The 26,027-nt window shown below is 37.0% G+C and overlaps 1 protein-coding gene across 3 annotated transcripts in view; it reads left to right on the forward strand.

Annotated features, from left to right (window-relative positions):
- The first annotated feature begins 2,564 nt into the window (after positions 1-2,564).
- The window catches only part of camkvl (CaM kinase-like vesicle-associated, like), a 42,555-nt gene continuing 19,092 nt past the window's right edge, over positions 2,565-26,027 (forward strand). The window contains exon 1 of one of the 3 annotated variants that reach the window (XM_043225440.1): positions 2,565-2,680. In XM_043225440.1, coding sequence (XP_043081375.1) covers positions 2,591-2,680 — 90 coding nt within the window. In that variant the 5' untranslated portion in view covers positions 2,565-2,590. Of the gene's footprint in view, positions 2,681-9,433; positions 10,251-26,027 lie in introns of those variants that run through there. The other 2 variants (XM_043225441.1, XM_043225442.1) reach the window with 2 other exon arrangements.

The following is a 26,027-nucleotide window of genomic DNA, read 5'->3' on the forward strand; positions in this document are numbered from 1 at the left end:
ACCTACAACTCCAGTTTGGTCTGTTGAAAACTACATATTTCAGTTTTCTTTAATTTTGTGGACTGATATGTAAAGTATATATGTATAATATTTAAAAATATAGTATTTTGTCGTTTAAGCAATGGTGTTCCTAAAACACTTCATGATGCATTTATCTGCTGTTGTTGTCATCTTGGTTTGCCTGGCCACCAAAATTGTTAACGTATGATATTTTGAGTTAATAAGGAAGCTGCTAGTTTTCTTTATTTGAACTTGAGATGTTTCTAGGCGAAAAAGCATACAGTAAAAATAGGCTGCATGTAGTAAGTCACATTCACTTAAAGATTTTTCTTTTCACGTTTTTAAAATGAAAGTGATTTACAACCCATTTATCTGTTTCAATTAGGCAACTCTTAATGTAAAATGTGATATTACTGGATTCTTAAAAGGGTCTCTAAATGACAAATGGAAAGAGGTACGGGGTTGAGAAACAAAAGAGGCTTCTGCTTTTCAAGACGAATGTACTAAGATTGTCCTTTAATGAAATCAACCCAGATTGATTGAAACCTGTTTTCCATTCATTACTAAAAAACGTTGTTGCAACCTATACTGTGAATTTTTGTCAAATCTGAGGTCAGTCTACTCGTGCATTTTTTTTGCAAGAGGCATTTTGAAATGGAGGGATGATGTGAAAGTGCGTGATCTCTCTCAAAAGAATGACACTTCCTGATCTGCACGTCTGAGGGAAAGAGCGTGCTCCAGTTCTGGGGTGTGGGAGGGTTAGGGACTGAGGGACACGGGCTGAAAGGAGACATACTGTATCAGGCTGGCTAAAGAAGGCCTGATGGAGGCATGTTGACAGAGCAGTCCCAAAATGGGGGAGGGGAGCATGAGAATGTCTGGGGAAGACTCTATAGTGCCCCCTGCAGCCGGAGAGGAGCTGTGCCACTTCGGATGGAGAAGACCAGACTTGTAATACTGAATCACTGCTGCACGTGTTTATTCAGCTGAAATCGGATGTTTTGTTCCTATTTTGTGATGGTGATAAACGTATAATCAACTTATGCGTTTTAGTATTTTGATTGTCATCTATAAATATGTTTTTACTGTTATCTAGCTATATTTACATTTTAAATGATCTTTCATCATAATAAATCTGTAATAAAATATAAATTCTAGTTGAAAACCGCATAAATATTGTCTTTAAATGACAGCGAGTAGGCACAAAAGAAGACACGAAAACATTCTGAAAACCCATGTTTTGATGATTAAAATCAAACTTTAATATAAAGTTGTCGCTTGCCTATGTAGCCTATGTCAGTGCCGTTTTATTACATTCGCAGTAATTATATACCATAAATTGGTTTTTAGCAATCTATCTAGTTACCTTCTGATGGCAAGAATACCTTTTTTTCACAGTTATTTAGTCTTATTAACATCTTAACATTTTGTGTGTGTGTTTTTTTAAACTGCCTGAAGTGCATTTATTATTTGTATAGCTTTGGGTCCTACTTGGAAAACATGCACATTGACTTGTGGAGCATGAGGTTTCGATTTGAAAAAGAAAAAGGAAAAAAGAAAAGAAGAAGTGAAGTCTTTCGGTCATGGTCAGAGCACAGCTAATGCAGGACACAAGAGAGTCAGGGACTGGGCCATAAGGTTGGAGACAAGAGGGAACCGCTGTGAGGGAAAAGCTGGCAACTAACCATTACAAAAAATGCCTTGGAAAGTAAAGAGACAGCATAAGCCTTGCTGAATGCAAAGAGGTCTTTTGACTTCTCGAAACATTCAAGGACTTAGACACGCTCAAAGGTTGCTCTAGTTTAGAACTGTATAAAGCATGTTATAAAATCTCTTAAAAGCTGCTTCTTCTGGAAAGGCTTCAAAATGCATTGGGTCTGAGTCAACATCTGTGTGTCTGATTTTGAAGAAATGTCACCAGTGTTATCATCCAAAAGGGTTTCTATATAAAACATATTGGTAACGCTTTCATTTAATGTTTTCTTGTTACACGTTACATGTGCTTGCTGTAATATTGCTCAATTGCATGCAACTAACCATAAAACAAATCCTAACCATATAGCGCATGTAGTAATTGATATTACTTAATACTAAAGTGTACAATTATATTGTAACAAGGACACATTGAAAGACTGATGAGTAAATGTTGCTTTGTATTTTACTTTAAAAAGGAGACAAAAAGAGGCATGGAGATCCGTAAACAGCTGAAGTTTATGAAGAAAATGTTAATTAATAATAATAATAAAAAATTGTGTTGCATAATAGAACAAAAAGCATAAATAAAAATGACAAGAAAATGGATCTTTTTATTAGTAGTAGTAGTAGTATTATTAGCCGACCATTTTCATGGATTAAGCACAATCTTCAAAGTTATTTGTATGACTAAAAACGGAAACAATAAACAATATAAATAAAATTAAGATTAAATTTAAACATTTTGACGACGTGTAAAAACGTTGGGAGTCGTGATAAGGCTGTTATCGCTAGATGGCAGTGTTATAAAAGGGTGTTGTGCAGGGCGAACGACAACATGCTTTTCCAGTGAAAGTCTAGCAGGAAAACTAAAGCCAAAAGCAAAAAACATAAAGAAATGAACGCACTACAAATAAAAGCTCTGGCCCGGGTCCACGTTAAAGGACTCCATGCTGCTCTGCAGTTAATACTGATTAGCACACAACAGGTAGGAAAAAGCCACGGCTCCGAACTCGATAAAAGAGTACGGTCTTTTTAATTGGTACGTGTATGTCTTCTGCTGTCCGTGCTGACGGCCAGTGGTGAGTTATTGGCCAGCACTGAGGCCGGAGAGCTTATGTAAGGGGGATCTCAGTGGGGTTTTCCATCGCACGGTTGGAAGGTTCTCCGCTCTGCTCCTGTTTTGGTCCCCGGCCACACGAGCAATCTGTGCCCCGCTTCGGGTTCCTGATGGCCGGAACTATAAACTGTTTTCCGCTTCACGCACTGTGATTATATGCGCCACATATTTCAAATTATTTCTGACGTTGACGTTTTTTTTTTTCTTCCAGAAAAAAAAAATTCCAAAAAAATCCCATTCTCTTTAATATCGGCACACTTTCCCATTTGTGAGGTAAATTAATAATTCAGGGTGTTTTCCAATTCATGTCTATTGATTATTCATTGCATTTTATTCTGATCTTTATACTCTCAGAGACAGGCTGCTGTGTATTGGTCCTTTAGCTGAAGATATGCAATAGTCATGAATTATTGACAGTTTTTTTTTACTCCCTTCAAAATTATTCATACTTCACAGCTTCTGCTCATTATGCAAAATTTCTGTAACATGGAAGTGATGATGCGGTTCCATCTTTGTTCTCATATCACCTCCTTCATAGCATTTTTTTTTTCAAACCACAGCGACTTACAGTACATTCATTTCAGTGACAGCTGACTTACCAAGGCTTTTATTAAAACGGTGGCCATCTATATACGGTGAGGTTACAGTTTATAGGTCTCGTATCTGGTCAAAGCTTGGTGCTCGGTAGAAACCAGTTTCATTCAGTCACTCTTATACTGCCTCAACATGACTCTGATCTTCTTTAGCAGAGCGAAGCAGAGTCTTTATTCTCCAGATAATACAAGCTCAAGGTCACCCGAATAGTTTGAGGGAAACAACATAGAAAAAGCAGCCGCCGTATAGCCTCAGTCAACGCTAAAGAAGTTGCTGATGGTGTGTATGTGTGTGTGTGTGTGTTGGGGTGTGAAAGGTTAACGCTGACAGTTCTTGCAAAAAATTGGATGAGCCAAACTGGAGACAAAGGAAAACCTTGAGTGGGACGTGTGCAAATGAAATGTTTTCATGCAAAAACCTGTTACAGGCAAATTGGTATGTAGTGTAATAGGAGGTAGAGGCTGAAGCCGCCTGTGCATTTTTATCATTAATTTCTGGATATTCAGTTTAGCCTATATTTGTAGGTTGCATAGCTATTTAAGCAATAAGTCACATAAGGTCATGATATTGATAAATAGGTCATTATCAAAAATGTATCACTTTGTATTCCTTATTTGTGAGATTGCTTTGGGTAAAAACTCTGCTATATGAATGTACATGTTATAAAGAATGGTTTATGCCACCCCTTTAGTTGTGGATGTATATACAGTTCCTTAAAGGGATTGTTGACCCAAAAATGAAAACCTACCGCCATTTGTACCACACTTTTATGAGTTTCTTTCTTTTGCAGAAGATACTTTTTAGAATGTTCATAAAAGTCACTTTTCTATCACATTTCATTTTTTTGTCACGTTAAGTTCAATTTCAGTTCAAGTTTATTTGTGTACCGCTTTTCACAATACAGACTGTTGCAAAGCAGCTTTACAGGAAATTATGTTTTTACAGTATATTTCTATATTGCACAGACAGCTTCGTTCTCTACCTCATATACATGAAGCGGCCAAAAAGCGAGCGATGATATATCTTTCAGCTGTTATCGATTAAATGTGAAATGTGTAAAAACAGGGAAAGAAAAACTATTAAGCATATTAATATAGGACTTAAACATGTTTTACACTAAAGAGTACTTTTTGATCGAACTATTTTTTGAGCTTACCAGGAAAAAAATGCTGTTTTATAACTGAAGTCACTGACTTTTTGCGACAGGTGATATTCAGTTTATGGCACTTTGTATATTAATTCCCATTAGTGCTTGAGCCAGTGTCCCAATGTGCATACTATCCATTATAAATTCTACATGACATAAGTAACTTTCAATACTATGTAGGGCAGATAGGGTGGATAGTATGCACAACTGGACCCATGGTGTGCTGCACAACTCTTGACTAAAATTCAGCGACGTCAAAGTTGTTATATAATTGGTTAATAACTTACGCTTTCTTCAACAGTAATACAGACCCCTTCATCTCCATATAGTAAGACACTCGGAAAGACCTACTGGTTATTTTTGCCAGGTTTGTACAACTGTATGTAAGATGATGTGGTTATGAGAAGAAAAAAAAAGATACAAGATAGAAGGAAAAAATTTTAAAAATGTATTTGTGAGGAAAAGTTAAGTTCTTCTGGGAAACACATCAGTATGCCAAAGAACTCAAATATATATAATTTATAATCTTACACTCAAGGCTTTTTTTTTTTTTGACTGTACATTATTCCGTATCCTCTTTTTATGATATCGATGGCCTAAAATTTGGCAATGGTTTTAAGTATTTTTCTCTGTTGAGTTTAAAGGAAAGTATTGGTGTTTCAATCTCAGAAGCGACACACAGCCAGAGACAATTTACTATGCTATTTTTAACACTTCAACCTTTACAGTGAGTAATCGATTTCAACGGTATGTCTTATTATGTGACTGAATGTACTTTCTTATTTGCTGCATGAATGAAACTGTTAAAAAGCACCTAGTGAGTGAAAGAATCTCCACTCTGACCCAGTTCATGCGTTCTCTCTTCAGGGTATATCTCTTTTTATTAGTGACCTCTAAAATCTGGGGGAAAGACTGCTCTGGGTATAGATGCATTCATTTTCTAATACTGTACAACCTGTCTTCTGCGTGTCATAATACAGATTAATAAGGAGATGAAACTGGAACAGAGAAATTCAGGAAGGTTAGAAAAATAGTCACTTAGCTGAATTTTAGAGTGAGTTGTGAAGGTCCTTCTCAATATTTATGATGCTCCAGCCCTGGTTAAAATGTATTTTTTATCTGTTGAGTTCCTGATGAAGAATTCTCATTAAAATAACAATTTCTCGCCAAAAATACAAACATTATTAAAGGAGAATTTTAGAAATGTGTTCTTGAAAGTCAGGTTTCAAAGTTAGGCTATATGAAAACTTGGCCGATTTTGCTATTTGTGTTTTAAACTTTTTTATTGTGTATTCTTGTGAACATGTTTATATGCCATTGACCCATTCTTCTTTCCACTGCCCCAGCCGCAGTGAGAACTGACCAGAATAAGGGTGAAACTAGCACCTACTTCAGATGCGTAAACTACAATAGAGCGTGCAGGACTAGATTTCAAAGGCTTCCAAGAGGAAAGAGCAGGCTAATTGGAGACCTCTGTCTGGAAATAAGACAGCTTTTGCGCACACAGACTTAAAATAGCCCTTGTTTTTAAGCAGCTCATAGAAATCCCGATAAAGACATAAAAATCCGTTTTTCAAAATAAATTTCACCTTTTTCCAAATACCAGCCATCACAGACTGTCCCATATTTTTCCTCACCATTATGTCCATGTGATTAATGAAGTCCTCCCACTCACTTCAGTCAATGTGTGCTGGGACGGAAACGCTCAGAACAACTTTTACTGACCAGCCAATTAAGCACTTTGAAGTTACGATCACTCGAGGACACCACTGTCAATGTGCTCATTTATTGGATTGGTGACATTCATGCAGGGCAGATGTCAGCACACATGCTGAACCGGACATATGCCTTTATGATTTACCTCTATACTCAGTTAATGTCAGAGTAATCCCTGCCCTACATCCCCATTCAAATATAGCTTCATAATTAAGGCCATCTAGGACACGTGACCAATAACCCATTAGCCTGGGAACGATTCCTTTTAACTGTATTGTACTCCCAGAAACCCTGCACCAGACTAAGCGTAATTTATTCTGCATCTGTTTAGATTATATATATATATAGCCAATTTCTTATCTTTCTCTGTAGACGCTTGGCTTCTACGTAACCTTAAAGCAATAGTTCCCCCTTAAAATGAAAATATGTTTTTTTTTGTTTTTTTTTAAGTGCTTACCCTCTGTCTGTACGAGATGTAGATGAGTTAGTTTTTTCATCTGAAGAAATTCAATATAACATCACTGTGAATGGGCGCCATCAGAATGACGGCTCAAACAGCTGATTAAAAACATCACAATAATCCACAAGTAAACTCTTGTTTATTGACAAGCTGCATGTTTGGAACAAACCCAGCGTTTTAAATTTAAACCACTGCTTTTGGCTAAAATATCAGGCCACAAACTTCCAATAAAAAAGTCCACCCACTGTCTTCAAAATCCACTGAAGTATTTGTTTATAACTTTTGTTATATTTTGCCATAACTGTTTTGTATTGTTTTGCTTGGAGCTTGATCTGTTGCATATTTTTCTCCTGATTAACTGGAGAAAAGCAGAGGACTTGTATTTAGGCCAGAAATGGGAAGCAATGGTTTAAAGTTCAAAGCATCTTAATGATGGATTTGGTTTTGTTCGGCACATTTTCATTTTTTCACAAGTTAAGGACCTGTTCGGTTTCTGTTCGTGTTATATTTGTATTTGAAAACAATTGATTTTACTCGGGTTCAATGAAGCATATTGTTGAGAATCACATCCATCTCGCTCTTAATCTGTCCAACAGGCACCATTTCGATCTATGTTGTCTTTAAGCAACCACACATTCACAGTCACTGCACATTTTTATGATATATATATATACGTGTGTGTGTGTGTGTTTTAAAGAATATTATTTTTCTCTGAAGAAGGCTTTGTCACACAAACCCAAGGCCACAGTGTGAACTCGTGTGGGCGAAAGCCAAATTTCATCCTGAAAGGCTATCTGAAAAAGACAAATGCGTGTTAGTTCCAGCACAGGAAATAACCGTATGATGAATAGCATTGCAAAGGCTGCCTTCATCCTTTGATCCCTAATTCAGAAATACACGAACAGATGTGTTTTTTACAAACAGCGTGTGTTTTTAAACCACTGCACATACAGATTGCTTATTTATGTGCATTGAACAGGTTGCCATTTAAGTTGTGACCTCTTACTTAGATTGTATTGCAACTACTACATTCGGGCAATTTAATTATTACAATTAAATGGCAATGCGTGATGCAATGCATGACACTGTGTAGCTGGTTTAATGGGTGTGACTGTGGTCCAATTATAGGTTGTCTTACACAGGCCTGCCAGTGGGGCCATTTCCTCCCTTCTTAAAACCCAATTGCTAATTATAGAGCTTTTGGTTTTATGGACCATGGGTCAAAGACAAGGCTGCCTTAACATGGCTTTGTTATATTTGGTGCTTTATTTTTGTGCGCACTGGAAAACCACTAAAGGAAAACGGTATTAAGTCTTTATCCGATACCAACAAATAAAAAGTCACAAATTTTATGGGTTTTGTTTACACTATCAAGGTCATACAGCATTGGTCTTCATACAGCAATTAATTGCTGTCCACGAATCTGATGGGCTGTGCAGCTTTTTACTGTTGTTAGTGGTTGGGGTTTTTCAGAGGTAATATTTGTTATGCCAGTAGGTGGCGACAAGTAACAGGTGAATCAATTGAATCATTCAGTCAAATGATTTATTGAGAAAAGCAGATTCACTTAGGAACAAAACAACTGAATGTTATGAGCGGGATTGATTTGTTCAAAACTCTTTTTTTCATAGGCCTATACCTTTTTTATGAGTAAAAAAATGACCCCAGAGGACTTTGGTATTAATATGAATTGGTATTAATCACAAAAGACTGTGCATTATTCCTTACATATCCTTATGTAGCACTGCTCTTGGTTGCTAGCTGTAATGAATTCCTTGAGGCTCTAAGGCTGTGATTAACAAATGAGTATTGATGTTGAATTTCTCTAATTACTATCCAGGTTTAGACCACATTAAATGTTCTGCTCTTATCAGTCGCATGTAGTTATCAGAGAATGACATGATAGTTGTTTTCTTGAGGAAAAAAAATAATAATTGAGTATGTTCGCATTTGAAAAAGGAAGCCACTCACACACAGGGGTTAGTTCCTGCGTAATTACACAGCCATCTGTCCTTATCCCATTGGCACACTATAGACCTTGTACAGCATCGCTGCCCTGATCTCTGTGTGGTTCAATGGTTCATCCCATTAAGAAGAGACTAGCTCTTCCCAGAGAGACATAATGGCTATAGAGTGGAAGAAAGGACTTCTCATTTCCCTGTCTGCCTGATGAACTTCATAATGGCACGAGATCACGAATATTACCAAACTCATCCCTTCATGCTGAGATGCCCGTATTATTTATTTATTATAGTATTTGTAGAAGACTACTGGTAGGTCTGACAACATAAAACCCCACCAAACTAAGTCAATGTACATTAATGCCCAGCGCTGTTCTTTGCTGAGCGCAAGCCTGTAAAATATCCAAGTTTATAAAAACTAAACTGGACACAGCAGCGAGAGATTTTCGCCACCGCATCGTCCTTTTCAACTGATGCGCAGATAATGAAATGATGTTTGTTGCAGTTTAATCCGACATAGTAATCCCGTCGCTCGCAATCTGCTAGTGCTTCTCAATCCTAGTCCCGCAGGGCCCCGGCTCTGCACGTTTTGGACGTGTCCTTTATCTGACTCGCCCAGTTCAATTCTTGCAATATCTACTAAAGAGTTGATGATAAATCTAAGAAAACGTACAGTGAAGGGGTTCGGAGGTGAGAATTTTTGAATCAGTCACTGCTCATTTTTTTTGAAGGCTATTAAATGCAATACGAATACAAAAAATAAGAGAGCATGCATACTCGGTTCAGTCACATGTGCTGGTCACAACTAGATTTATTGCTAGAAGTATGCTTATAAGGAATTAGTCTTTGTGAAGCTTCCAGTAGGCCTACACATTCAACAGAATATATAGCCTAACATTAAAAAACAAGACACAGATAATGCATTATATATTATATATGCAGATACAATTATGAAAGAATGTGAATAAGAAAGGGGCATGATTAGTTTTTACAAAAGCACGGGTGTCCGCTCCCCAACAGCATCAGAGGAATTGTAATTTATTTTTGCATCTACATTACAGTGCCTTTCGATGAAGGGGCCCAATGAGGTCCAATAGGACACATCCTGCTCGTTTTGTCCCGGGAAGAGGGGCTCTATAAATCTGAGTGATGGGCCAGTTCGCATACATTGCGGGGACCAGCCAGTGGTCACAGAAATCGCCAGTTAAATCATTGTAATTAACATCCACAGTGTAGAAATGTTTGTGTGAGCGTTGAGAGGAAATATTAAATGGAAACGCGCGTCAGAGAGAGAGAAAAAGCGAGCCAGAGATAGACAGAGCGCGCAAACCGGAGAGGGAGGGAGAGATTCGGTGATCCAGATGAAAGCAGAGATTATTTATTTCTCTGGGGGAGCGAGAGAGAGGGAGGGAGAGACAGACAGCAGCATCGCACGCCGATAGTCTTGTCAGAACTGCGCCGATCTAATGCGTCTCTCGCAAACGAGCCATTAACGCTCGCGGTCTTCAAAGTTTGGATTTCCGCATCCATCCCGTGCGTACTCCGTGCCATTCCGAGCAGGTAAAACAACTTTACACGTTTTGCCGTATTGTCTTACATTTTTCTTTAACGCGTCTCCTTTCTTTCCAATCGCTCGTTGGCACCGCAAAGCGGGCGGAACATCTGTTGAAACAAACTAAGAGATCACGATTCCTTCCGCGTCGACCGCGTTCAAGTTTATAGGTTGCGGCGGAGTTTGTGAGCGAAGATGTCGCGTAAAGAAAAGAAACCCCAAACCGTGTCGGTGCGTGAGGTAAAGACGCGGTTTCCCCGCGCTCGGTTGCCTCCAGCGTTGCGTGTTTTAATTATCCCTGTAGCAATTAGAGTCCTGGCCGCATTTACGCCGAAAAGTTGTTTAACACGTGATTCCGAGCTGTCGTTTTAAAAAAAGAAACGAGAGCGTGAGAGAAACAGTTGAGGTGCGAGATTAGCGACGCTGCGTCCCTTTGCCTGAGATTTCTCAAACTGTTTTGAGAGCAGGTGCTCTGACAATGTCGAGTAATGTAGCAACAAATAGGCACGAATTCACAGCGAGTCTGGGTGGAAACAACAAATTAATTATTAATAACGGACATATTGTGACATAACGTTCCCTAATGAGCTTATTAATGTTTTTTTCATACGTGGTTATGATGTTGCGCTTGTGCACGAGTGGTTATGTAGTCGTCAATTTTTTTCCCCTATTGTCACGTTGTCCTTGCCATTGCTGAGATATTCAGCCGTTTAATACAAGCACGCTTAACTCGAGAGTGGTGGTTTAGAGCTGAGAGAAATTCAGGGTCGGCATAAAGCCTGTGAGCGTGTATACAGCTTTATTATAACTCGCGAAGGCCAAACGTTTAGCATGTCAAAAAACCAAGGGCACTTGGACATTTGCTGTTTGAAAGGTTGGCTTGCCTCATATCCAATCGTGTCAACAGGTTTTATAGTAGTGTAGGTATAAAACATTTATGCAAAGTTGTCTCTCCCACAGATTCAAAAAGTCTGCGTTCACGTTGTGAATGCATAGCCTGATAAAATATCCGTGCGCTGGCGTTTTCACAACGTTTTTAAAAAGTCAGTAACATTTGGTTTTTGTAACGTTTAAATGTATGTCTGTCAAATCGCTGCATTTTTAGAGATGCATATGTCTGGTTCTCTGTCATTACTGTTCATTATTATTTCCAGCCGGTCATAATATACCAGGGGTCTTCAACTTTGTCATGCAAAAGACTTTGTTACGGTGCTTACATTGCAAATCCATTAGCATACTCATTATTGATGCACATAGCCTGTTTCAATTTTGCTTTTAACGGTAATGTGGGAGGAAAAATTAAACAATGAGCTGAACTTTACAGCAACACGAAAGCAAAGTTGCACGCTCTGTTTTCTTTGAATATGAGCACGCTTGAACCAGTCCCATTTGGCATAATCTGAAAGACTTAAAATGTGTTACTGCCTTTCTTTTTTTTTGTGTGTGCTTAATGCATAATTTCATTTTTTCCTGGTCTTATAATTAATAACCCTGTGAAGACGCTCTCTGGCACATCAAATCGCAATAATTTGTACTATCCATTGCCAGACACACAAAAGAAATCCAATCTTTTTGTAGACAGAATAAACAGGACCAATTAGATCTTAGATCTTTGTTATAATAACGTTTCAGCTAAACGTCTTAAATGAAAACGTGAAAAAGGAGGATTTGCTGTGCACGTATACAGAGCCCGTGTATGTGATGGCAGTACTTGCATACAGTAACGCCGTGCCTCTGTGCTGCAAAGATCACTTTGAAACCTTCTAGAGCTTTCAGCTGCTGAAACAGAGACCGTTTTACCCCGTGCCACACTTAAACAGTCTTTACAGCCGGAGAGGTGTTTGTGAAAGTGACAGACGCACCCACAGGTGAGCTGTGAACTTGACTGAAATCTTGCACATCCTTTTAACACATAGCAGCATGACGCAGGATTTCCCAGCTAACACTCATTTACAGGATTTCACAAATGCTAAGCTCTAGAACAGATCTGTTATAAATGGTTAATGGCCGTGACGGATTCAGAATCAGAATGCGCCAAAAAAACCAGCAGTTGAACGGATGGGCGAATGGGCCGCAGTGGATTAGCGAGAAAAAAAAATAAACAAAACAAAACAAAAAAAAGTTGGTGGTATGGATATGGGATTAGCTTGATTTCGGCGGAATTGCACAGAGAATAAAAGAAGCTCTCGTGAAATGCAAATAGAGTCATTGGTGGTCTAGAATATGCAGTCACGATTTTAAGAAGAAGAGGAAGAAGAATCTTATGCTTGGAAAATAAATACATTGTTTGTGGAGGATTCAAGTCATCAGGGTCTGACGGGGTAGAATCTGAACCTTTTCTTATACCTGTAACTTTTCTTAAGGTATATTTGTGGGAGGTTTGGCCGTCAGTTGAATAGGACAGAGATAGGAAACAGTCGGATACCAAAAAAAGAGAATGGGACACGGAAAGCACCGTGAGCCAGGACTTGAACTCGGGTCACCCAAAATGCTGTCGCACCATATGCCTGAAATATGGCTGTGACTGCACAGAAAAAAATATCTGTGATTGCAGGGGCGGGCTGGGACAAAATTTCAGGCCAGGAAATCTCACAGCGATCCAGGCCGCTCCATACATCCACAGCAAATTTTGAAAAATATTTAAATCCTGGGGTCGAGCGAAATTAAATGGCATCTCTTGAACCTCCGTTTTCCTTACAGTCTCTTCATTTTCCCTGACATGTCTCTGTTTTTACGTGCATGCACCTGTCACTTACACATCTCCATGTTGCAAAACAACCACAATGTCAAAATTAGTACCATAATAGCTACATGAATATAGCTTTACAAAAAAAATCTTAACCCTGAACATGTTTTTGCATTATGTATTGGTCATGTTTTGTCCTAAATAAAATAACCATGGTATTATTAGGCCTACTAGCTACTTATTATTATAATTTTTTTTTTTTCTGGCTTGATTACCATTTGTATAACTAGAGTTTTTTAAACTAAAAATAACATTGGGATATCGTCAATTTGTGGCAAACCTCAAAAAATAAAGGTCAATTAGAAAGGTTACAGTTACACTGCAAAAAATAAAGGTGCTTGAAACAGAAAGTTTCTTTAGATGTTAAAGCTCCTTTATGGAAGCATGTAGGCAAAAAGTGTTCTTTTGGAATCGTTTTAACTAGTAACTAGTAACTTTAAGTAATTTTTTAGTAAAACCAGGTTCATTTTGGTAAGGGTTGTTGCCGTCTACAGTAAATCCGTCTAAACCTGTTATTAAATGATGTGAATATTTGTCTGCTATTCCTACTCTTTGAAACAGTAATTATGTCCTTTTGCTAATATTTCAGTCATTGACTGCTACTACTAAAACCGGCCAATCGCATTGCCAGTTGAGACTAATCTATTAGTCTTTAAAAAATTATCAATTTATTACTTTTATGATTTTGTCAAAAAAAAATCTTGGAGAAAATGTTACTATTGGGGGTCATATTGGTGCTTGTATATTGTACAACTTAAAACTGAATATTCAATTATATGATATAATGTTACATAAAAAACTGATTTTTAGCTAATTAATGTATTGATAACCACAGTAATGATACAGGTAGTAAAACAGAAAACCACATGACCACATTATACTGTTTTTTTCATCCTAAATTCTATGGTAATTCATAGTTTTTACATGTAAACACCATAGACTTGATAAACAGTGTAAACCGTTGACAATGACATATGTATGGAACAGTAACTTAGAATTAACCATTTAAAAATATCTATTTTAGTTTCAATTATATTCCACTGTATCATTTATACAGTTTATTTCTGCAAAATAAGTACCGATGACTTAAAGTTGCAACGAAAAGGAAGTTGTAACAGATCTTATCTTCTGCATTGTGATACAGATAGGAAGGACTTGGTTCAATGCATGTGTTGATGATGGACCTTTTTCACGCTTCCGGGTTTCTCGGCAGAGGAAGTCGTCATAGTTGGGTTCACTTGAAGAGCAGTAAATGAGAGAGGACCACAAATACAGTATTTGCATTCCCATTTGCTCAAATAGCAAAAGGAAAAAGTCAATGATAGTGTTTACATGACTTTCAATAAGAGGGGAAAAAATCAAGAGATACCGATAAGGGCAGTTAGAAGAGAGAAGGAAGTCAAATTTACATGACGCTTCATTAGAAACACCCTCGCATTAGCATTAGCATTTTTTTTTTGTAATTTGATGCAAAGGTAATGAATATGCTGATGACCGTTAAACCCATCATCGCAGTCCTGCGAAAGGGATGACATGTAGCCATTGCACTGAAAAGTGGAGGTTGATGACTGTAAAATGATTCATTCATCAGAGAGATGTTTTCACTAGAAGATCGGGTTACAACATTTCAGAACATTGGTATTTTTTTAAACATATTCACAGATTGGCACTGATAGCGTTGTGGGCAGCATGAATGCGAAAATGCTAAATTGACAAAAATAAACCTTTGGAAATAACATGTTCGCAGATTAACTGTACAGAGCAAGACGTACAACATGCATGTAAAAAAAAAATGCATGCACGCGAAATGACGTGCCAGCTGCACATCTGCCTGAAATCGACTACACCTATTGCATGGTCCACTAGGCGGCAGCACTCAGTTTGACGGCTGCTTTTAAGAACTCATTAAAGTCCGCGTGAACCGGAAGTTTCTGTCGACTTTTTCAGAGTAGGGACGTATTTCCTGCAGAAACTGAATATTGAAAAGAGAACGATGTTTTATTTTTGGGCTCCTCCTCTTTGTCTCTCCCTCATAGTAACCTGTTAGAAGGATGTGCATTGTGCCCTAACTAACGTCATCAGAAAAGGAAAGCCATTCCAGAGCTTGCATTGATTAATTGTTTACATCAAGACTAGAAATGCGCACTAGTACAGTAAAGTCAATTTTGATTTAACACTGTTTGAGTTTAATACGATATAACGATGACGCAACTGTCATCTGCAGGTCAGTTGAAACACAGTAGTCGTATTAAATATGCATCTGATTTACTAACTTTACTATATACATACTGACAAATGGTGAGTAAAGTTTACAAAAAAATTGAGGCTAAAACACTCATTTAAAAGCAAACCTCAGATTTTAGTAAGACATTTCTCAGCCATATTCTCCCATCCAGGGTGGTTAAATCTGTCTAATCGGTGGCAATGAAATCAAGTCAAGACAAGTACCCCGACAAGATTAAATCCCCAGATGAGGTTTCCAAGACGCCCATGAACGTCACTCCCACTTTTTCACAGCAACTCCGAATGACTACTTTGGCTTAGAATGACATTAGACACGATCAAAACAATCGCAACACCTTAGACATAATCCAAGTAAGCAATGTAATGAAAGCCACCCATTCGCGGTTATATTGACGTAATGGTGCATTGAATTCATATAAAAGCACCCCTGAGTCCGTTGAAATGCCGAATGTCAGCATCATTATCTGCGTTTCTACTGGATGGAGCTCTGAATCATTTCAGCCCCCATCCTGCGTTCTGTCACCTCCAGCTACTCAACAAATTACGCCACTTATGAGAGTAAGTGCTGGCAACCCTCAGCTAGACAGAGTGGAGAACCTTTGCGAGAACATATGCTAGCGAGTTCGCGTTTTTCAAATGGCTTGTTATCACAGCGTGGAAACATTACATGCTACACTCTCCATAACACTAGTGGAGGGAAATCACAATCAATGAGTCACAATTGAAGCTCTATATGCAATCGGTTATTTATAAACATGCTAATGCCCATTAGCACTGTGTCTCACAACATTGTTTTCACCTCTTGGATGGTGCCAATTAAGAGGTTACTTAATTTTGGAGACTCATCTCAGCAGCTCCCCTCAAGCTCTGAGACAAATATATTCAGTGCAAAATAATGCATACACATAACCCACCATATGAGCACGATACGAAGCCTTTTTCTGTTCGCTTTCCAACCAGTGCAGCATCCAATCCGACTCCTGTGGGCCACCTTGATGCTAGACTGCATATAGCAAGCACTTTCAAGTTAGATTCGTACCTTTTGCCCACACACTACACACCTCCCACAGATGCGTTTTGTAAAGTCAGTGTATACGGACGGGTGTATTTCAGTACTCCAGGCGTCTAAGTCTCTAGTCCAACATTCAGCTCGTGAGCTCAGATGTGCTGTTTGCAGTTTTAAACAAATGAAGTAAACACTTGCTAATCATATCAGCCTACGACAAATGAGCTATTCTCCTTGATGGATTTGTAATCTCTGTAAACACCCTCGCATAATGATAAATGAAATAGGACTCATGAAAGGATCGTCAAACGTATTTGTGTAGGTTTTATAGCTTGTGTCTAATCAGCTTTACGACATCTATAAAACTGGGACTGTATTATGTGGATACTGTATAGACACTGGGTGCTTTAAGTCACTTAAGATCTCATAAGTATTTTTTAGCGCATTTTTGCACGGCAGGATATACGTATATATGCAAAGTATGGATATGGATGCATTGACAGCACCTAAAAAAATGCGGTCAGAGAGTGAATTTGCAAAGAGCACGGGTAAAGCCTTCGTTTGTTTAGATGAAGAGATTTATTTGATTTGGGGTTTGTTGTAAAATTTAAATCGTCGTTTTGTCATTTAACAAATTTAAAAAAAAATTCACATTTTTCATTTATTAAAGGAAAAAAAGAGAGAATTGTGTACTGTGAAAATTATTGTGAATTGACGGAAGCATTAAATATTAGTTTAATAAAGCATTAGAAACAACACAGAGTGGAATAGAAGCGATTATAATGTCAAATTAGGAGAATACATAAATGTTTAAAAAGGCCTTGGTATTTTTATTAATGCTATATTTAATTAATACCATATACAATAAAATCTACTTGTAAATTCAATTAATTCAATATATGAAACTAATAGTTTCATTTTTGTGTGTTCTGTCTCGTAAATAATGCACGATAACAAAAAATGGAGTAGGATTTCTTTTTAAACAATTTTTACTCAGAAATTGCTAGAATATTACAATTAATCACAGAACATGGCGACTAACTACATTTTGAAAAGATTAGCTCACCAGAATTCATGGATATTTTGTCATTAATTACTCACCAACACAAATAAAGATCAAATTTGAGAGATATCTGGCTCTAATATCTGAACTGAAATAGCTGGCAACTTATAAGTATGCAACGACATGAGAGTGAGTAATTAATGACAGAATTTTCATTTAGGGGTGAACTAACTCTTTGAAAACACAAACCGTAAATTACCTTCAACTTTACTGACAACAACAAGAATAAATATTCTATCTGTGCTTTAACAATCCGTCAGTCCGTGCTAATAAGACCCCATAAACATGCACGCTTGCTAATAATTAATAAAAGAATCTGCTTGAAAACACACGTCATGCACGTCATTCCTGTAGTTCAAACAGTAGAGCCTGACGAGAGCAAGACCAAGGTCACAAGTCTGAATCCCAGGGAATCCATTAACTGATGAAATGTACTTGAAAGCACTGTAGATCTGGATAAAAGCGGCTGCCAAATGTTTGTTTGTGTATATGAAAGAGGCAGGGTATCAAATGAGTCACAATACGTATGAACTGCATGTCACGGACTTGTTGGAAGATGTTAATTGTTGCTTTTAAGTGCCCCGTTACCTCAGCTCATGCCCTCCTTCGCGCCAGCTGAGGTTTATTCCTCGACCGTTCGTGATCCCGCTTTGACTCTGGGGGTCATAAAGAGTTAAGTTGAGAGCTTACAGCACAGTTACATCTGCTGCCACGCTGAACACCAATAATTTCCACCCCCTGCAGCACTCTTCACCAACATATTAAAGAAATATAATTATTTTACAATACAGGCTACAGAGAGGATGAGTTGCTCCTCTTAAAACCGTCGCACAGAAGCGTCTTGATAGCCCCTTTAGCAGAAACGAACGCTGGACAGAGTGGAAATTACAGTGTAATCCAGATACACAGACAACTAAGCCATTACGAAGGTCTTGTGAGTCTTAATGTACTCGTTCACGCTCACACATTCTCTCCCTCAAATTACTTTTAATCATCTACATTATATAATTTCAAGCAGAGGCGCTCTCCACCAACTCCACCTCGCTTAGGCACCTTTTCAGCATCATTTTGTTTCCGATTGCATGTAAAAATAGACAGAACAGCTTCCACTTAAGCATTTGTGATAAAAACAAAAAAAAAAAAAAAAAAAAAAAGGCTTTGTGAGCACGATATGCAAGTTGAGGCTTTTGCGCATCACAATGAAAGCCGGGGCTTTTGTTTGCGCTTTTGTGACGGGCAGCGCTTTCGATTATATTCGGAGTGAGATAAATATATGCGGGACACCGGAGCAAACATAAATCAGTGATGAGGTCTCCACGTTTTGTCCGCCATTACTCCCAACTTGAGGATGAAGAGAGATGGAAAAAGAGAATGGAGAATGAGATGAGGAACAAAAAAGAGATGAAGCCTTTGCTATTGAAGGCTTGAGCCTCATTATGACAGCAGTGCTATACGTACTCTTGTCATTTTAATTCTGTTCCACACTGAGCCACTAAAAAAACACTGCAGCAGTGGAAATTCAATTACTGCAGTTAATGGCCTAATATAAATGTAATTTTATTTACAGTAAAGACAGTGATAAATCTCTGCTGTTTTTTTTTTTTTTTTTTTTTTTTTTTTAAATCACTGTGAATGGGTACGGTGAGTTTTTCAGCTCAGAACAACCCATTTCTGCTTTTTTTAAGGTCAGGTTTCTGCATCTCTGTTGGCACCGAACAGAACTTACCTTAAATACATTACTGACCAGTCATACCTTAGCAACTGTTGCCAGCCTGCATTTTCCCATGCAAGCTTTTGCTCTTTTATAATGTAAGTTTGTGGAGGACCTGTTTATTTGTGTAGTTTTTACTGCATTTTATAATATACAAAATGTAAACTTTAAATCCTGAAATAAATCTTTAAATAAATCGTATAAGTATTCATGTAAGACTATTTCATTGTTCTTAATCTGTATTATTTAAATTATAAATTATTTAGCATTTAAATTTTCTTTTAGATATACAAAATATTTTTCTATTTTGTAATTTTTTTGTTTTTCCTTAATTTAATTGAAAGACTTGTTAATTTTGTTTTAAATATGTATTCATATATAAACATATATAAATATATATTTCAGTTTAGAAACGTTGACTGCTAGCTGAAATATTTTATTTTATTTTATTTAACATTCATTTTACGTCAATTAAATATAGTTTTATGGTTTTAGTTTTAACTATATATTAACCGTGTAATGGATTAAATGGTTGTACAATAATTAAGAATAAGTCTAATGTTATCACGTGGAATCGCTAGTAAATGTGGTTTGTCTTTTTTTCAGTTTACTGTCAGAAAGATTTTTAGTTTTTCTGCTGCATAATTCGACTATCAAAAAATATCAGATAAAAATGATTTTTAATGTCACAATTTATTCAAGGTTATGTCAGATTAATATGCAATTAATTTGTACCGTTTTATGAGCACATTTAACTAAAAACCATGCTGCCAGAAAGGTGTCCAATTAATTCCTTTGAGACCTTCTGTAAAGCATGTCTGAGTTAGCAACAGTATCCAAGCATGTGAGGTTTAATGAAAGATAATGTACAAAAAAATCTAGGTTTCCTCACCGTTCAGCCTGTCTGTCATTGGTTGACAATCAGATAGCCTGCCCTACCACACACATTATTGGTTGAACATAAAAATAACAGCATTTTTATACATATTATTTTTCTGCAAATTAATTCAGGATTAATATTATATATATATATATATATATATATATATATATATATATATATATATATATATATATATATATATATATATATAGTATATATGTATATCATTTTCAGTTGTAAAAAAAAAAAAAAAAAAGAAATGACTGATGTTTTAATATAGCTGTGAACAGTCAATGTATTGTTTCAACATTTTCACAATCTGACTCATGTGTTCTGTCCTCCTACAGACGTTCTTCGTATTCTGCCCTTTGGCCTCTTGTCTCCTTGTTTTTGATCATTGTGTTTTCCCTCCTTCTCCTGTCCTCCTTTCTGCTGTCTTTCCCAAGCAACTTCTCTCTTTAAAAACATTTACCCATCCGTGATAGCAAGTCAACTGCTGTAGCATCACGCACACACGCACAGCCAATGCGCGCACATACGCTCACTTGTTAATGTATTCGGTTTAAGACTCATTCACCCCTCAACACGCTTCCACACACTGTCCCTCTCTGGGCGTGCTTTAAATAACCAATCCTTTGATGTCTAAGCTAATGTTCTAGATCCGTACGAGGCTGAGGCGATTGACTACTACAGTGCTGACAGAGAGGTGTTACGCAACACTTTATTGGAGTATCAAGCGAATACAATTGGAAGTAAAGGGAAATGAGCCCGTGATGTCTTTCTCTGACCTGAATTTAGATAATCTACCTAGCTGAAACTCCGAATCGTCACTCCTACGTCCTGATATTTGTCAGCTTTGCTTATGTTTTAGAGAATACGAGGCGATGCTAATTGCTAGTCTGTTAGCGCTGTGAGTTTTCGTGTGTCGATGTGACAGGCGGCTTTGACGCCATCACAGTTTACAGTGAGAGGAAGCAGCCAAACTCTCCAGATGGGCACTTTCCAGTGACTTTGGCCTGCTGATTCACTTTCCTCTTCGGTCGCCACTTCTGACTTCCAGTCAATGTGTTTTTTCTTCACTGTGCTAATTTGCACATTGCACTGTTGAGGCGAGCATTTCATAACGCAGCTATCTTTGAACAGGACAAACATCAGAATCTGTTAATGAGTTGTTAAGTACCCTTTGCGATAGTGTGGGAAATATTTCAGCCCTATGGTTAATTTCAGTCTGCGGGCACAAAGAGGATAAATGACGCCGAGAGTTTTCGTAACGTGGCCACCATTATCTTCATTTCAATCATTAGCTTTCACTTCACCAGGGAACGGATTTCACTGCTGAATATTTTACACTTGCCTTTCTGTTCTCTCTCCCTCCCCTTTCATTTTCCCGCTCTGGTGCTTTCGTCTTCGATCTCTGAAGCTGATGCCTTTAGCAGAGGACTTGTCCCTTCATTACACCCTCGCAACATGTCACTTCTCTAAAAACATTCATCTGCAGAACAGAGTTTGGATTTGAAGTGCTGAAGTTGCCTGCCTTTTATATTTAATGTTACTTTTTACTAATATATTGATGATTTTAATCATACATATTTTACAATTCATACATATTTTTAACGCTCACAAGGTTTGCCCTTGCAGACTGTCTGGATAAAGAGTGCAGCTGAGGAAATCTGGTGCATGAACTGAATTTGGCAGTCTGTTTATTTTCATTAGTATTATGCAGATATCCGTTTTCTGTTCACTGTCAAGTGCCATGTTGAAGAGGGCTAAAAATATACATTTTCCAGTTAATCGCATCTTAATTTGTACCTCAGTTTTGATTATATATGCAGCATTGTTAAATATACATGAAAAATGAGTTTACGACCCCCAATCAAAATGGACAAAATTTCCACATAATAGGGATGTTACTTAAAATGTTTAATTAACGTTCCACAGAGCAAGCTGTGTTCATTATTAAACCTGTAAAAACAATATGAAATAAAAATGAATAATAATAATAAATAGCAAGTAAACGGCATAGTTTGGACGATGTAACAAAGTTCAGTGTATAATCTCAGCCTGAGATCATTTCTTTCATATATTGCTAAATGAAACACGCCATAATGAATCAAGACCTTGAGAATCTGAATCAAATCGGTCACAAATCTGGCGCAAAGACATATTTATTCACATAAATTTCAATATTCCACATAAGCATATATACATCGTGCCATTTTGAATAGATTTTGCAGTCTAAAATTGAAGACTGTAACTGAACTTAAATGAAAAAAACTTTCAAGGCAATTGTTTGTATGTTCTTTTTTTGACGATTCATTTTGGTTTTAAATTGTTTTTGGTTCTGTGAAGAATCTTTAACATCAGTGGATGCTTAAGAGTGGGAAAATCGTTATTTTGATCATTATAAACGTGCTTTACATCAAGAAGAAAAGGTTCTTTTAAAGAACGCATCACTGAAAGGTACACTGGGGAACTGAAAAATGGTTCTTTTATGGCATCCCTACAAAAACATGCTTTTTGAACCTTCATTTTTAATAGTGTGGTATTGTGCGTTCTCAAGATTTTAAATCTGCCATTAATAACCATACAAGAAACTGTAAGAAAATGAATCCTGGCACGATACAAGACAACATATTTCTGAATGCGACAACAAATTCAGCAACAATAAAATTGGCAAATGGTCAGTACAGCCTTATTAATTATGTATGTCCCAGTGCATGCCCAAGGACACATGCATACACATTTGCCAGTTATTTTAGTACATATTTTCAGTTTTCCTGCTTGGCACATTTCCAGAAGGCCAGCAAGATTTTCATTTGAAGTTTGGTCCCATTGGAAGTCACTTAATATTTCATACATCTATTCCAGCCACTAACTAATTACCCCAGTACAGTGTCAAGCCCTACAGTACGGAGCGGGAGATGAAACTGTGTTGTAGAATGACTGAAGGGGGGATGGAGGGACACATCGCTGTACTTTGAGATTTGAGCTGAGGAGCTGTTGTGACATGCACACGATCTGTAGTTTGCTTTGGAAAGACATCACTGACATCTATACTCACTTTAGTGTGAACTTTAGTTCAGTTATGTCGGATTGTACCCCACGATGCTTCATCTTTTGAATCTTTCACAGAAGCATTTCTACGACACTGCGGTTTGTATAGATACTTGCTAGACAAATAGAATGCACGTCATTTTAAGAGTTATATTCATTTGCTTTGGTGTTTTAAGTCAATATCTATATGTAATGTAAAGTTCACGTCATAAATGATCATACAGGAGACTGGATCATAAGAAAACTAATCCTGGCATACGAAATGTGCAGACAAATTCATCATTAGTACCAATAAAAATGGCAAATGGCTAATACAGCCATATTAATTATGTATATCCCAGTGCATTCTGGAAAGATTATTTCATTTTAGAGCTATTTGACATAAAAAAACTAATTAAAGCATTCAAACTCTGACAACATCATGATGGAAAAGCTAGCATTTAAACTTGTGTTCCTGTTTAGTTGTTAGAAGAAAACAGAAAAAAAAACCCATACCATTAGTAAAAAGCAATTTTCATTATTATTTAATGCATTATTTACTTGAGCTATGAATCATTTTTTTTGCAGCGTGCTTTATTTATTTATTTATTTCTTTTACTGTTATGCAGAGTCTTGAAGTCACAGCATTTAAAACAACAGGCGTTGCACTGATGCAGAGCTGTTTTTCTCTGGGTACCATCCACTTAAATCATTTCAGGTGTTTTTTTTCTCTCTTTCTCCTTCATCCTTCACTTTTAACCTTCTACTTTGTTCACTCCATCCCTTATCCCTGCTGTCTTCTCAGTTTCACTCGCTTGTTCTTGCTCTTTCTCTCTCTTTTTGCCTCTGATTCTCCCAGGAGCCCAACTGACCTAATTCTCCTCCGAAGACATGGCTGCACTCGCATGGGCGCGCAACACTCACACTCATATCTTCCATATCCCAGATTCACCTCACGTCGTGAAAAAACAATATTTTTATTTCATCAGCTGCAGTAGTTTCGTGCAATGTCCTCATTAAACTACCATAAAGTCTTTTTTTTTTTATTCATAGTAACTTTAGTGTGACGTTAGCAGCTTAAAAGTTTGTTGAGTTTACTTCCTCAGTGGACCTATTACTCTTGTTTGTTCATTAGCTTGAAGACCCCTCTGATAGGAAGGTCTGATTAATGAAGATTAAAGCAGTGGTTCTAATTTGGTGTGCCAATCGCCAACAAAATGGGTCACGAGTCTTCCCTGATTGGACAGAAAAAATAAATAGTCTTACTAACGTTTCTTGCAACTGTTGTTATTGGTTCCTCTCCTCTTACCTCCTCTTTAAATATTACTTAAAGTACCCCAGAGATTCAGATTTTCCGATGATCATGTGACACAAATTATTTATAGGCCTACAAATGGTTGCTTTTTATATAGGAAATATTATTTGTAATTATGGTTTAACTCTAATTATTAAAAAAAGAAGAGAAATATATGCTGTTTTAAATCAGTTTTTATGTAGCCTAAAAATAAAAAAATCTCAAATGTTCAAGATACTGTAGGCCTTTATGCCTTATTTATGATTAAATGTCAAACATTTATTGCTACAATTCTACATTTTTCAGTGGAAAAGTGGTGGAGGTGTTTTTAAATCAGTTTTGAAGAGGTTAAGCCATTTTCTTAGAAAAACATTGATTGTAAAACAGTGGTAGTGCGTGTCATTTTTACTGACAATATTTCCACAAGAAAGACGCGTTTACTCCAATAAATATGATGACTCTTTTGAATCTCTCAATTCATCTATTCAATGAATTGATTGAATACTTTTAATTAAACAGGTTGTCCTCTTTGTTATTATAAAACCTCTGCTATGTCTCAGGACGGTAATTCGCCATGGTCAATCTTTAGTCGTGTGAGAAAAACAGAAGCAAGTGGAAAGAAGTATTAAAACGTTTACCTTCCATTCCGAAGATGAAACTATGCTTTTCACATTGAAGAAATGAACCAACGTGTACTCAGGTGAGGTGAAAACAAGTGGGCGGAAAACTAACACTCCATTAATATGACAAACTGCAGCCCAAAATACAGGTTAGAGGCTTTTAGCGGAAGAGTCATTGTGCATTATGATAGATGTGCTTGTTTACAGCGCCTTATATTTTGCATAATGATCTTAAATACTATATATAATGTTAGACTGTAGTTAATTCGGTAATTAAGGCCAGGTTATTAATTTATCCCATCAACAAATTGTAGTGACTATATATATATATATATATATATATATATATATATATATATATATATATATATATATATATATATATATATATATATATATATATGTATATAAATTAATGGCTATGTAATTATGGGTATAGCAATATTAATTTGGCGGCTGTGTTTAAAACCAAAATTTTTAAGTGGAATTGGAAATGGAATAAGCTGAATAGGGGTGAGTGTAAAAGTGTATAACATGTGCAGATGTGTTACTTCTATATTAAACAAGCCTTAGGCTCATAGTACTGCAGATGTTCAGTTCACAGCTGGATTTTCAGATCATTCTTACTGTATGATGTCATTATGTCTGGCATACACAGTATACACAGTACACGGCTACTTTGTGCATGTCTTAAGGTATTTCTGCAATTCTTTTCATTTAATTTAACATTTTTTTGTGATTGTGACAAACAATGAATGACATAACATTTATTAATTGGCTGCGTGCATAACAGATGCTCTCCATTTCTGGTGCCAAATTTGGCTTGTATAAGAACGTTCCACACAAAGCCTTTGTCCATTGCTGATTTAAATCTGAAAATTGTATCATCCCGGGTTGTGTCCTTTATTCGCTTTTCTCTTCATGTGCGTTCTTTCCACTTTCACATTTGAAAACAGAGGTTGAGTAGGAAGAGGGGGAGCCGGGTAAATGAACAATAGCGTAAGGGATCAAAGCTTCATGAGAACAGAGAGATATATAGTGAGGAGACCAAACGTTTAGAGTACAATCATCAACTGGGGATTGAGGGGAAAAGAATATACCACAGCATCTGTAATGGTTCATTTTACATGAAAATAATAAAGTAGTAGAGAGTGGAGTAGCGGAGACATTTTTCAAACAGAATCT

The sequence above is a fragment of the Puntigrus tetrazona genome, chromosome 23, assembly GCF_018831695.1.
Source record: "Puntigrus tetrazona isolate hp1 chromosome 23, ASM1883169v1, whole genome shotgun sequence".
NCBI lineage: Eukaryota > Metazoa > Chordata > Actinopteri > Cypriniformes > Cyprinidae > Puntigrus > Puntigrus tetrazona.